The sequence below is a fragment of the Rana temporaria genome, chromosome 9, assembly GCF_905171775.1.
Source record: "Rana temporaria chromosome 9, aRanTem1.1, whole genome shotgun sequence".
NCBI classification, from domain to species: Eukaryota; Metazoa; Chordata; class Amphibia; order Anura; family Ranidae; genus Rana; species Rana temporaria.
Window position 1 is genome coordinate 104,413,561 of NC_053497.1, and position 14,275 is coordinate 104,427,835.

Here is a 14,275-nt window from a genome sequence, read left to right on the forward strand (position 1 = left end):
TCCGGGGGGCTGCTACACACTGAAGGTTTTTTATCCTAATGCATTAATATGAAAATCCTTTACAGCCTCTTTTAAGCTTTGACAATAAAACCTGGGAGCTGATTGGATTCTATGCAGAGCTGCACCAGAATTTGCACTCACCAGTTTTAGTAAATCAACCCCTATGGTCTTACAGCAACTAGAATGGTATAGCGAAAACCACCCCAAGGCTAACATGGATGAAACTCTTATGCTAGGCACACATCAGTTTATATTTTTGTTCATTCTAACAGGCTAAGGGGGAAAAAACAGAGGTGCTCGAGAGGACCTCGCTGTACTCACTATCTGATGTTAGTACAGTGATCTTCCCGCTGAGCTATTGTGTTCTGACAGGGGGACTGCTCTCCTGCCAGATCACACTAGTCGGCATTGGCAGCCATTGGCTAAGATCGCTGATCGAATACAACAGATCGCTGATCGAATTCAACAGAAGCCAGATGTTCAGGAATTAACAGTCCCTGATATGATATAGTAAATGACAGTCCTTCATATAAACATTCTTCCTTCTTATCAGTAATTTAAATCTGGGGGGGGGGGGATGTACTCCAGTAGAAAAGTGTTTTTGATGACAGATAGTGTGTGCTTAGACCCAGTGGCTCTAGGATGGGATGCACATAAGCACAGTGTAGTGCATTATCAACAGGCAGCACTATTAAAATAGAACACTGTAGTTAAAAAAGGAACTGGAGCTTGGCAATCAGTCCAAACAGATGTCACGTGTTTCTATTGCTGCCCTCAATGGCATTTGCAGCAACTTGCAGTGCTTTCAGCTTATCTGTCTCCGAAGTGAGGGGCATTCCTGTCTTTGGCAGTTGTCACCAGAAAAAGTGTCCATATCGGAAGAGTTCCTCCTGCTCTTGCTGTGATGACATTGTTCACCAAGACAAATGGAGAAGGTAAGTCTTCTAAGCGGGACTTGGAAATTCTATGTGGATCAAAAGAAAAATTAGAACCTCTGTTAGGTTTTTATTATTTGGGAGAAGTTTCCACACTTTCTCAGAAATCTTTGGGCTTTGATCAACTTAAAATGATTCTATTTTAATTGTCCAATACTTGAATGTAACGTTATGCATTCCATATTGTATTGCTGATCTGTACATACAAGAAATTCCAGCCCGATGTTGTCTTTGGAAAAGGGAGATATTTCTCAGCTGTGACCCAAAAATCATGTGACACTGTTTAACTGATATTCAGCTCATACTGGTTACTTCACATCCATGCACATTATTGTCGTTTTTTACATTTATTGACACTATGGGGGTTATCCTCAAAAGAGATACTCCGACTTAACTGCTGTTCAGTCTGTGTGTAACTTTGGAAACGATCCTCAAAAGGCTTTTTCCAAAGTTAGACAGAAGATCCGGCATGTGTAATTGAATTACACTGCCGAATCTTAGGATGCAGTACCGCATCCGCCGCTGGGGGCATTTCGAGTCGAAATGCCGTTGCTAGTATGCAAATTAGCACTTAAGGCGATCCACAAAGCTTTCTAGCTTCCTTTTTGCGCCGTAAGTGTTATTTTGCAAGTGTAAAATTAGGGCTCGTTCTACAAAGTGTAAAGTTAGTCACACCTTGTAAAGGCCCATTCCAGCGACGGCATTTGGTATGCTTTCCCGAGGGAGAACTCCATGCCAATTTTCAAAGAAAAAACCGGCATGGGTTCCCCCCCCAGGAGCATACCAGGCCCTTAGGTCTGGCATGGGTTGTAAGGAGACCCCCCCACGCCGAAAAATTGACGTAGGGGGTCCCCCTACAATCCATACCAGACCCGTATCCAAAGCACGCTACCCAGCCGGCCAGGAAGGGAGTGGGGACGAGCGAGCGCCCCCCCCCTCCTGAGCCGTGCCAGGCCGCGTGCCCTCAACATGGGGGGGTTGGGTGCTCTGGGGCAGGGGGGCGCACTGCGGGCCCCCCCACCCCAGAGCACCCTGTCCCCATGTTGATGAGGACAGGACCTCTTCCCGACAACCCTTGCCATTGGTTGTCGGGGTCTGCGGGCGGAGGCTTATCGGAATCTGGGAGTCCCCTTTAATAAGGGGGCCCCCAGATACCGGCCCCCCACCCTAAGTGAATGGATATGGGGTACATCGTACCCCTATCCATTCACCTGGAGGCAAAAAGTAAAAGTTAATAAACACACAACACAAGGCTTTTTAAAATATTTTATTATTCTGCTCCGGACGCCCCCCCTGTCTTCGTTATTAGCTCTTTTACCAGGGGGGGCTTCTTCTTCCACTCTCCGGGGGTCTTCCGCTCTCCGGGGGTCTTCTCCGCTCTCCGGGGGGGGTTTCTTCTTCCGCTCTCCGGGGGGGGCTTCTCCGGACTCCGGGGGGCTTCTTCCATCTTCTCCCCTCTTCCGCTGTTGACTCGGCGAACCCCGGTTCTTCTGCAGCTCTCCGGTGCCTTCTTCTTCAGCGCTGGCTGCCTGCTATGTTTGTGTGTTAGCTCGATTTCAAACAGGCAGCCAGCGCGGTCTTCTGTGGCGTCAGGGTCTTCTCTTCCTTTCTTCCGATGTTGCCTCGTCGCCTGTTGTCGCTGTAATGATGGAAGCGCGCCTTGCATCCCATTTATATAGGCATCACCGTCCCATCATGCTCCGGCAGGTACCCACGTGGTGGGTGCACGTGGGTAGGCACCCACCACGTGGGTACCTACCGGAGCATGATGGGACGGTGATGCCTATATAAATGGGATGCAAGGCGCGCTTCCATCATTACAGCGACAACAGGCGACGAGGCAACATCGGAAGAAAGGAAGAGAAGACCCTGACGCCACAGAAGACCGCGCTGGCTGCCTGTTTGAAATCGAGCTAACACACAAACATAGCAGGCAGCCAGCGCTGAAGAAGAAGGCACCGGAGAGCTGCAGAAGAACCGGGGTTCGCCGAGTCAACAGCGGAAGAGGGGAGAAGATGGAAGAAGCCCCCCGGAGTCCGGAGAAGCCCCCCCCGGAGAGCGGAAGAAGAAACCCCCCCCGGAGAGCGGAGAAGACCCCCGGAGAGCGGAAGACCCCCGGAGAGTGGAAGAAGAAGCCCCCCCTGGTAAAAGAGCTAATAACGAAGACAGGGGGGGGCGTCCGGAGCAGAATAATAAAATATTTTAAAAAGCCTTGTGTTGTGTGTTTATTAACTTTTACTTTTTGCCTCCAGGTGAATGGATAGGGGTACGATGTACCCCATATCCATTCACTTAGGGTGGGGGGCCGGTATCTGGGGGCCCCCTTATTAAAGGGGACTCCCAGATTCCGATAAGCCTCCGCCCGCAGACCCCGACAACCAATGGCAAGGGTTGTCGGGAAGAGGTCCTGTCCTCATCAACATGGGGACAGGGTGCTCTGGGGTGGGGGGGCCCGCAGTGCGCCCCCCTGCCCCAGAGCACCCAACCCCCCCATGTTGAGGGCACGCGGCCTGGCACGGCTCAGGAGGGGGGGGGCGCTCGCTCGTCCCCACTCCCTTCCTGGCCGGCCGGGTAGCGTGCTTTGGATACGGGTCTGGTATGGATTGTAGGGGGACCCCCTACGTCAATTTTTCGGCGTGGGGGGGGTCTCCTTACAACCCATGCCAGACCTAAGGGCCTGGTATGCTCCTGGGGGGGGAACCCATGCCGGTTTTTTCTTTGAAAATTGGCATGGAGTTCTCCCTCAGGAATGCATGCCGCTGTCATTTTTTTTTTCCCCGACGCAACTTTAAGCCGTCGCGATCCTCAAAACTCGGCGTAACGTAACTTCGCGCATGCGCAGTACGGCCGGCGCGGGAGCGCGCCTCATTTAAATGGGACTCGCCCCATTTGAATAAGAACGCCTTGCGCCGGCGGAATTTTAGTTACACAGCCTGAAATTTCTAGATAAGTGCTTTGTGGATCAGGCACTTAGGTAGAAACTTTAAGGCAGTGTAACTTAAATTGGATTTTTTAAGTTACGTCAGGTTTTTGTGGATCTGGCCCTATTTTTCTAATTATTCCTTGTGATTCACTGGACTTTTTTTTTTTTTCTTCACATTTTTAAAAAGATTGATGAAAAATGACTGACATATACTGTAAATGATCATACAAGCGATTTTATTTTTTGATCGTGTTTTCCTGTTTTAAAGGACGATTCGTGACACCGGGGCATACCTCTTTGGCCCTCCTTCCAGTTGTATTCATTATACCTGTTTACTCCAGACACACCCATTTTTTTTCTTTTTTTTTTCTTCCTTATCTCTCTTCTCCATTGTTTTTTTCTGCTTTTCCCTTCTATCTTTTCTCCTTCTTTATTTGTAACGTATCAGGCTTAGGTTTAAAATATGACTGTCCCATTTCTCTCGAGCACCCCCCTCGAGGGTAGGTAGTCTGATTCTACATGCCATTCTGCCTCATGCAAGACTTTTGATCGCATTACTCAGCTTGAACTTTATGCCGCTGTTTTATGTGTCTTTTATCATGTCTTTGGCACTGTACTGATTTTTTGTCATTGTTATATATTGCAATATTTTTGGGTGCATTTTTCTGACCTGATGCATAGCGCCCCCCCCCCCCCCATTCTATTTGTAGGGGTTTCTTGGTTATCTTAACTTATACCTACTGTGCATTTTCTGGATCATACAAGGCCAGTACACACCCTACATTTTGATCGCAAAAGAAAATCAAACGTAAAATACAGGTGCGGCAGACTTCCTGCCGACCAACATTCTCCAGCGATATCTGTCGGTCTATTGGAAAATGTAGGGAGGGGGGCGGTCTCCACTTATGTTGTAGAACATTGAGAATATAGGGCCAAATCCTCAAAAGAGATACGACGGAGTAACTGCTGTTACTCCGTCGTATCCCTGGTCCTAACTATGGAACTGATCCACAGAATCAGTTTCCCATAGTTAGGACGAAGATCCGACATGTGTAATTGAATTACACTGTCGGATCTTAGGATGCAGTACCGCATCCGCCGCTGGGGGCATTTCGCGTCGAAATGCCGCCTCGGGTATGCAAATTAGGACTTACGGAGATCCACAAAGCTTTTCAGCTTCGTTTTTTCTCCGTAAGTTTTATTTTGCTAACGCAAAATTAGGGCTGCTTTTACAAGGTGTAAACTGTTTACACCTTGTAAAAACAGACCTTTCTTGCTCACGACGCAATTTTTTTTAAATTTAAATTTTTTTTTTTGGCGCCGTATCTTTTTTTTTTCCCCGACGCAACTTTATTGTCCCGTCGCAATCCACAAAGCCCGACGTAACGTAATTTTGCGCTATGCACGTCGGGAAAATGACGTCACGAGCATGCGCAGTACGGCCGGCGCGGGAGCGCGCCTCATTTAAATTGTAATTGCCCCCTGGAGAAGAGGAACGCCTTGCGCCGGCCCGATTTAAGTTACACTGCTCAAAATTTCTAGGTAAGTGCTTTGTGGATCGGGCACTTAGTTAGAGATTTTGCGGCGGTGTAACTTAAATGGAAAAAGTTACATGCGCCAGTTTTTTGAGGATTAGGCCCATAGTATTGAAGTGTAGAAGGTTGTGAAGTCATTTGTCGGTGCTCTGAGTCACAATGGAAAAATGTATTGTTGGTGACATTGACATTGTATGACGATGAAGTCCTTCCTTGTTCATGTGATAAGAAGTTGCAGAACTGCATTGTGGAAAATTGGTGCTCACAGCTAACTGCAAAAACGTCCCAACATGTGACTTATTACACAACACCCAGCAAAGATTACACTGCAAGACATTTTCCTGTATCCGTTATTACCTCATTGCAGAGTCTCTGAAACTTGGCACACACAATCAGATTTCATGTTTGTAGAAAAGCGATGACCTCGCCTGAACGGGAAATAGACTCTCTAATAGGGAATGTGCAGCTTTCTTCGTGCCACTTTACTTCCTTATTGAAACGTGTTTCTAGACATGGATGCATCTGCATAAAAGTCTGCTAGGACAGACTGGAGAAAATCACAATCTAAAGGGGTACCTAAGCCTTATTAAATTGATTTATTTTTAATTACTTATGTAAATTAAGTCAGTTTAACCACTTCTCTACCAGAGCACCTTTTACAGCCCCCTAAAAGTACAGAGCTGCCCGGTTAATTTTTGCATAAAAGCCAGGAGCAGGCTGAGCAAAATGGTAACAAGCTCATAGAAGCTGTCGCCATCAGCTTGGTTTTTAACTCCTTGAGTACCAACTCTGGTTTAAAAAAAAAATCTATTCATGAATGTATTTTTATGGTAATTTAAAAAGGTACCTTTTATTGATCTTACCCTTATCACTTTTTTTTTTTTTGCTGCAATTTGACCTCCAGTTATAGGGTGGCTACATTCATTATCTATAACCCCATTGTATGTAGGAAGGTAGCAACCCTCTCTTGTTCACCCCCAAGATAGAGGATGAGATTTTTTTGATCTTAAAACAAACCAGATGCATGCTTGTGACAGTCACTCAAAATCTACATATTAATTACATGGAGAATTATTTACTTGTGAAACCACTAAATTAGAACACATGTATAGACATCCCAGATGTCGATGAACAAAACATAGCACATGAAACCAAATTAAATAAAAAATTAAATATACACAGCCTCCAATGTGTTATTCGCCTTACCAAACTCAGACTAACGCGATCTGCCTGGACGTTGCACAAGCCGCAACTGAAAAAGGGCACGCGGGCCCTTTTTCAGGCTGTTTAACCCAGGGTTGTCCAGCCACGGTGCGCATAACCTTTCCAACTTTTCTGAGCATCCCCTGTGTTGTATACATATTTTCATTTTTTTTTTTTTAAATAAGGGTATGGCCCATGTGTGATACCCACATATGGTGTCAAGAAGTTTCAGGTGATTTCCAGAGTAAAACAAGTATTTTTCGGCCCAGAAGAAACTGCAACTAACAACTGCCACTCTCGTGGGCTCCTCCAGTATGAGATTGCTTAACCTACCTAACAGGCAATATTTAGGGTCTAACGAGACAGAGGATTGGAATATCCTATTAAGGGTGCAAGTTGGGGCATCTGCAGAGAAGGTGAATGAGGTCACCTCTGTCCTGTTTACATAGCACAGGTGGTCAGCATTCCCATTTTGTACAGTTTAGCAGGTGTGAAATGGGGTCTCAGTACTATGTATAACTGGGACCATTTTTGTGATGAGATTAGGGAACTAGTTACCACTGACTGCAATGCATCTCTCCACTGATCACCAGACAGTATTCCCACATCCTCCTCCCATTGCTCTCAAGCCTTGGTGGGGTAGCCATCCAAATAGTCACTGAGTAGCATATTATATTGTAGCACTGAGAAATAAGACCTATATTATGTTCTACTGCGGAAATCAGTGTGAAAATAGGGGTTGGTGATAAGGTCCACAGTCTAAGCACCCTAACTGCGTGTTGCAATTGAAGTTAATAGAATTGCTTATAGGAGAGGAGACTAAATCTCTCCTGAAGGGTTGAAAAATGGGGAGAAGGCCCATTGTGGAAAATATTCCTCAAATGAATCACCCCATATGCCTTCTATCTTAGACAATTATTTCCCACATCGGGCTTTAGGCTGTAAATCCCTCCATTCCCTGCAACCGTTTAGCCTTTGTCCAAACTTTGTTAAAATCGTATAAAACTTTTCCCACTTGCAACTTTCTACACAAACAGTCCAGCTTCTAAGTAGGAACAGAGTCAGCTCCAGCGCATCTTAACATAATATGAGTAACTGATTTTAGTGGACTAGAGGAGTCACAGGGTGAAATAAGAAACTTGCCCGCAAGATGTTGCAACCGGGCCGCAATATAGTACAGTCAAGGTATGAGGAGTGCCAAGCCACCCTTGTCCTTGGGGTTTTGAAATATTTCCAGACTAATAATTGGGGGGGGGGGGGGCTGTTGTATTTGGGGCGGTTGGTCCAAATAAGGGATCTGAAAATAGATTGAACAATTCGGAAGGTTTTTAAGGGGACTACTACTGGTGCATTGGTACATTGTATACAGCTGTTGGGGTATTTATAATTTTAATTAAATTGATCCTATATGCTACCGACAGTTGCAGCTTACTCCAGTGATCTCTAAACCTGAACAGTAAGGGATGTATATTGAGGCGGTAATAGTTCAATATGTTAGCGGTAACATGAATCCCCAGATATTTAAATGATGATATGGTCATTTAAAGATACAAAAAATCAGGACTTTTAAGGTGCCAAAGAATTAGATCATCATAAAATGTATCAACATTTTATACTATAACCATTGTTGTGCTGTTAGACTGGGTGTTTTAAAATGGCGCTCCACTCAAAGGGGAAGTTCCAATTTATGGCCTCCGCCCTGTGGGGGGTACCTGATTCTGACAGGTACCCCCCACCCCTCAGTGCTGCTGGCTTCCCTTCTCTCCTCTCTCCCTGGCTGTTGTGGGAGATATTTCAGGATGGAGAGCGGGGGAAGGGGCTAATAAATGTAATTTACCGAAAAAGAAAACAAATTGAGCCACCACATTTAATGAGTAAGCTACACTATATATTCTATTTTTGGTTTTGGCTTTACTACCACTTTAGGATTAACAGGGATAGTAAAGTCACCAAGGATGATAGTAGGTATTTCAGAAGAGAGAAAGTAGTGTAACCAGACAGAGAAGTCATTAAAGCATGATACTGGTCGAGGAGGCTGATAAATCACTGCCATCCTCAGAGAAATTGGAGAAAACAGATAAATACAGTCAGTCTCAAGAGGCGAGGGGTAGAGAAGGAGGTTTAAGAAGAACTTGGCAGGTGCTCAGTGGGGATAAAAGGAATCCATCTCCACCTCCTTTTCATCTACTGCACAGGTGTCAAACACAAGGCCGCGGGCCGAATCCGGCCCTCCAGGTCATTTCATGTGGCCCTCACACCTCTCCTGCAGCTGCAGGAGAGCTCCAGCCCTCCTCTGGTCTTCCTCCAGACCCTTACTTTCTGCTTTCAAGCAATGCATCCAGCTTCTTCCCAGCAGCAGCATAAGGAAAGGGGGGTGCACTGTGACGTAAGGGAGAGTTGGGAACTCAACTTCTGATGGTGGGGTGGCTCTTGACATCTAATGTAAGGGGAGGGGATGCGCTGCACATCTAATCTTACAGATACAACCGGCCCTTTTGAGGACAATCATAATGCTGATGCGGCCCACAATTAAATTGAGTTTGACACCCCTGATCTACTGGGTGCGGGTGAGTAAGTTGTCCAATGGAGGCCACGATGGGGAGAGGGCAGCAGAAGAAGCAGGGTCAGAATCTTTAAACCAGATTTCAGTAATGGCAAGTATGGTAAATAAGTGGGAGATACAGACATAGGTAACATTTAAGAGTGCACATGAGAAGGGGGGGGGGGGTCTGGTTTTTGGAAACCGGGATAGAAATTAAACTGAGTGTATTGCAGCTGTTGTCAGAGGAGAAAGGGTGGGGGATGGGGTTGGAGAACAGGGGGCTTAGGGGAAATGCCCCCAGAGATTGGGAGATGGAGGGTGAGGAAAGTAAGGAAAGTACTTCACTGTCCTAATGTTTTGGTCAGCATCTGGAAACACACACACACATGGTTACATCAAACATGGCATAATGGAAAAATCCTGACAGAGGGACACAAAACGAATGTTGCATAATTCCCTAATGCAGGGCTCAAAATTTCAAGTCCTGAGCTACTAGCCGGGCCTTAAGGGTTTCTCGCCACCAGTTGCCCCGCCCAACCCCTACCATGTCCCGCCCCTAGACACGCCCTCATAAATTATCTCATGAAATGGCACTTAAATGTTTTATGCAGAATTAAGTTATAAAAATAAATATTAACAACAACTTTATCCGTGCCCAAAAATGCAGTCTGCCCATGTCTACCAGTGCAGCCAAGTGTACCCAGTGCAGCAAAATGTCCCCATTGCAGCCTGTGTCCCCATTGCAGCCTACCTGTGCTGGGTAAGAGAGAGGAGCCGGAGCCGCCGCCTGGTTGTTCAAAGCATGGGGAACATAACAGCTTTTAATTCAATAGCTGTGTTCCCCGCCGCGAGCTGTCATATACAGCCCCCCCCTCTTGTCTGGGAAACTTTCCTGGGATGGGTGATCTGTCTATCAAAGTGCCCGGACAAGGGGGAGGGGCTGTATATGACGGCGCACGGCGGGAAACACAGCTATTGAATTGAAAGCTGTTATGTTCCCCGCGCTCTGAACAACGTGGAGGCGGCGTCTCTCCTCTCTCTTCAACTATATTCACTCCTTGCTCGCCCCCCCTGCTCCCAGGCAGCCCACACTCGCCAGCCCTCAAAATTTACTCGCAAAATGCAAGCAGGCAAGTGTAAATTTTGAGGGCTGCCCTAATGCAGTATAACGTACTGTCCTTGATGAAGAAAGTTTGATACTCCAGACCAGTGTTTCTCAACTCCAGTCCTCAAGGCGCCCCAACAGGTCATGTTTTCAGGCTTTCCATTATTTTGCACAGGTGATTCGATCAGTTTCACTGCCTTAGTAATTACCACAGCTGTTTCAATTGAGGGAAATCCTGAAAACATGACCTGTTGGTGCGCCTTGAGGACTGGAGTTGAGAAACACTGATCCAGACTGTAGTGCATGGTGCACTAAAATATAGCCACCCAAACTTGTTAATGGAGAACACAGAAAGTGGAGAGTAGATGTCTATGTAGATAAGTATAAAATATACTAATAAAAAGATGTGATCATTGTATATATCCTGCCCAAAACCACACCTGGTGGGTAATAAAGACAATTCTACATAAAAGAAGAGCTAAAGCAAAAACTAGAAAATAGAGGGAAAAGGAAAAGAGTCGATAGGAGAGAGGAAAAAAGGGGAGAAGTCCAATGGGGTGTGCAACGAGGGATATAGGTAAATACATTTCTAAAGGTGATATTGACATGAAAATTTCACATGTCGGTAACAACCCATGCAATCCATACATACAGTACATAGAAACCAAAACAAACAAGTTCAGAAATTAAGTTTATGTGTAATAAAATGGCATGGCAAAGGGAAAAGTATTGAACATGCTAACTGAAATGTATCTAATACTTTGTACAGAATCCTTTGTCTGTAATGACAGCTTTAACATGCCTCCTGTATGGAGAAACGAGTCGCATGCGTTCCTCAGGTGTTACTCAGATGTGATTTTGGCCCATTCTTTCACACAAACAGTCTTCAAATCTTGAAGTTTCCATAGGCCTCTTCTATGAACTCTGATCTTTAGTTCTTTCCATAGATTTTCTATCGGATTCAAGTCAGATGATTGGCTGGGCCATTCTAGCACCTTTATTTTCTTTCTTTGAAACCAGTTTCCTTGGCTTTGTGTTTGGGATCATTGCCGTGCTGAAATGTCCATCCTTGTTTCATCTTCATCGTCCTGGTAGATGGCAGAATGTCTTTTTCAATTCATCCTTCATTTAATGACATGTTTGCCAGTACCGTATGCTGAAAAACAGCCCACACCATGATGTTCCCACCTCCAAACTTCACTGTTGGTATAGGGGTGTTTTTGGGGTGATGTGCCATTTGACTACCAAACATGGTGTGTATTATGGCATCCAAAGAGTTACATTTTGGTCTCATCTGACCAGACTATATTCTCCCAGCATTTCACAGGCTTGTCTAAATGTTGTGCAGCAAACTTTAAACAAGCTTCAACATTCTTTTTCTTCAGCAATGGAGTCCTGCGTGGTGAGCGTGCATACAGAGCATGGCGGTTGAGTGCATTACTTATTGTTTTCTTTGAAACTACTGTACCTGCTACCGTGTTTCTCCGAAAATAAGACAGGGTCTTATTCATTTTGGCTACAAAAAACGCACCAGGGAATGTCTTATTTATTTACAGTATGTACAATGATAATCTTAGTGGTTGTAACTGGAAAAAATAAATAAAAATGTCCTGATCCTTTAAGGCATGATAGATAGCACAGTGCTTATGCAGTGTCATTTACCCCTATCTATTTTCTGAAAAACCTGGAAAAAAACAATAAATATTTTTTTTAAAGTTCCCGTGTCCCGTCTTTTCTCCCTGTCAGCTCAGGAATCAACATTATGACATTCTGTAATCCCAAAAATAAACCTCGGTTAAAGTCATTGTAAAATGATGTAATCCGTTTTGTAAAAAGATTATCTAATGTGCAGCTCATTGTGTAACTTTATTGTGGAAAATACCTTATTTACAGCGGCGCTGGGCTCTCGCGTGACCCGCTGGAGCTCTTCTTCCCCACTCCAAATACTGCAGAGGGAGGAGACACTGACATCAGCCGGGAAGAGAGGAGAAGATCTCCAGGGGGTCACATGAGAGCCCAGCGGAGCTGTAAATAAGGTATTTTCTACAATAAAGTTACACAAGGAGACACACTGCACATTACATAATCTTTTTACAAAAAGGATTACGTATTTTTACTAGGGCTTATTTTCAGGGTAAATGATAATAATTATTATTATTAACTACTTAACCCCCGGACCATATTGCTGCCCAAAGACCAGAGTACTTTTTGCGATTCGGAACTGCGTCGCTTTAACAGACAATTGCGCGGTCGTGCGACGTGGCTCCCAAACAAAATTGGCGTCCTTTTTTTCCCACAAATAGAGCTTACTTTTGGTGGTATTTGATCACCTCTGCGTTTTTTTATTTTTTGCGCTATAAACAAAAATAGAGCGACAATTTTGAAAAAAAATAATATTTTTTACTTTTTGCTGTAATAAATATCCCCCAAAAATATATAAAAAAACATTTTTTTCCCTCAGTTTAGGCCGATACGTATTCTTCTACTTATTTTTCGTAAAAAAAAATCTCAATAAGCGTTTATTGATTGGTTTGCGCAAAAGTTATAGCGTTTACAAAATAGGGGGTATTTTTATGTCATTTTTATTAATATATTTTTTTTACTAGTAATGGCGGCGATCAGCGATTTTTTTTTCGGTATTGCGACATTATGGCGGACACTTCGGACACTTTTGACACATTTTTGGGACCATTGGCATTTTTATAGCGATCAGTGCTATAAAAATGCATTGGATTACTATAAAAATGCCACTGGCAGTGAAGGGGTTAACACTAGGGGGCGGGGAAGGGGTTAAGTATGTCCCTTGTGTGTTCTTACTGTGGGGGGGGGGGGTGGCCTCACTAGGGGAAACACTGATCCTCTGTTCATACATTGTATGAACAGAAGATCAGCGTTTCCCCCGCTGACAGGACCGGGAGCTGTGTGTTTACACACACAGCTCCCGGTCCCCGCTCTGTACCGAGCGATCGCGTGTGCCCGGCGGCGATCGCGCCCGCCGGGCACACGCACGGGAGTCGGGGGCGAGCGGGGGGCGCGCGCCCCTAGTGGCGGCTGAGAGAGAGGACGTTATACTACGCGCTCTCGCCCAGCCGAGCCGACCTGCCGACGTAGAACGGCGGTGCGCGGTCGGCTAGTGGTTAATAATAAAAATAATAATGATAAAAAAACTATATAAAAAATGTGTCCTATTTCTCATAACCTATACAGGCTCTACTTCCTGCTTACATAATGATTGTGTTCTCCCAATATAAAGCCTTGTGCACAGTGTGTACTGCTGTCTATTTACAGAAGCTGGTCTAATTACTCGCTTCTGTTGAAGGGTTATACTGGAAAAACAGCATTTGCAGCTATACAGTGTATTTGGCGGGGGGCGGTCCTTGAGTCATAAACAATGCAACCCCTGTTTTGGTAGATATCGTATGTCAAAGATTGTTGTTAGGCAGACAGAGTGACAGACGCGAAACGCAAAGCAACCTCTAGTAGGGAGGACTTGATTTAAATCATGATTTAACTCACTGGTAAAAAGGATTGATTTAAATCAACTCGCTTTTAAATCATAGTTTTTAAAGAGCAACTGTCATCTCTGACCCGCTGTTGACTCACCGACAGTCCCATTCACTTTAATGGGAAGGCTGGTGATGCGGCAGTGACACAACAAGGTGAGGGATGTGGCGGCAGTAGTGGATGCCCGTTAACAGGCACTGCCATGATGGATCTGAAATGATGGGTGCTCTTTAAATGTAAGCACGTATTCTTGCTGGTAGTTGGATACTTTAATATTTGCATATTTTTGTATTTGCTTAAACATCAAAGTTTAGTAGCCAAAGTGCATAAACAAAATATATTTTTGTAAAAAAAAAAAAAACTTAAACTGAATATATCAGCTGGGTCTACATAAAAAAAAAAGTCATAAACAGTCCTTTGATCACAGCACGTCTTCTCATGATTTTGTTTAATTTGAGCCATCAGGCCTTGCATCTCTTTGTTGCATTGGTTGCATTTTGCATGCATACCTGATTTACCAATAGGTAG

The 14,275-nt window shown here is 44.8% G+C and overlaps 1 protein-coding gene across 4 annotated transcripts in view; it reads left to right on the forward strand.

Annotated features, from left to right (window-relative positions):
* Positions 1-14,275, forward strand: part of STOM (stomatin) — a 72,491-nt gene that overhangs the window by 29,690 nt on the left and 28,526 nt on the right. For 2 of the 4 annotated variants that reach the window (XM_040324041.1, XM_040324042.1), the window contains exon 1: positions 794-935. The exons of the other annotated variants lie outside the window; for them this stretch is intronic. In XM_040324041.1, coding sequence (XP_040179975.1) covers positions 905-935 — 31 coding nt within the window. In that variant the 5' untranslated portion in view covers positions 794-904. Of the gene's footprint in view, positions 1-793; positions 936-14,275 lie in introns of those variants that run through there. 4 annotated transcript variants of the gene reach the window in all.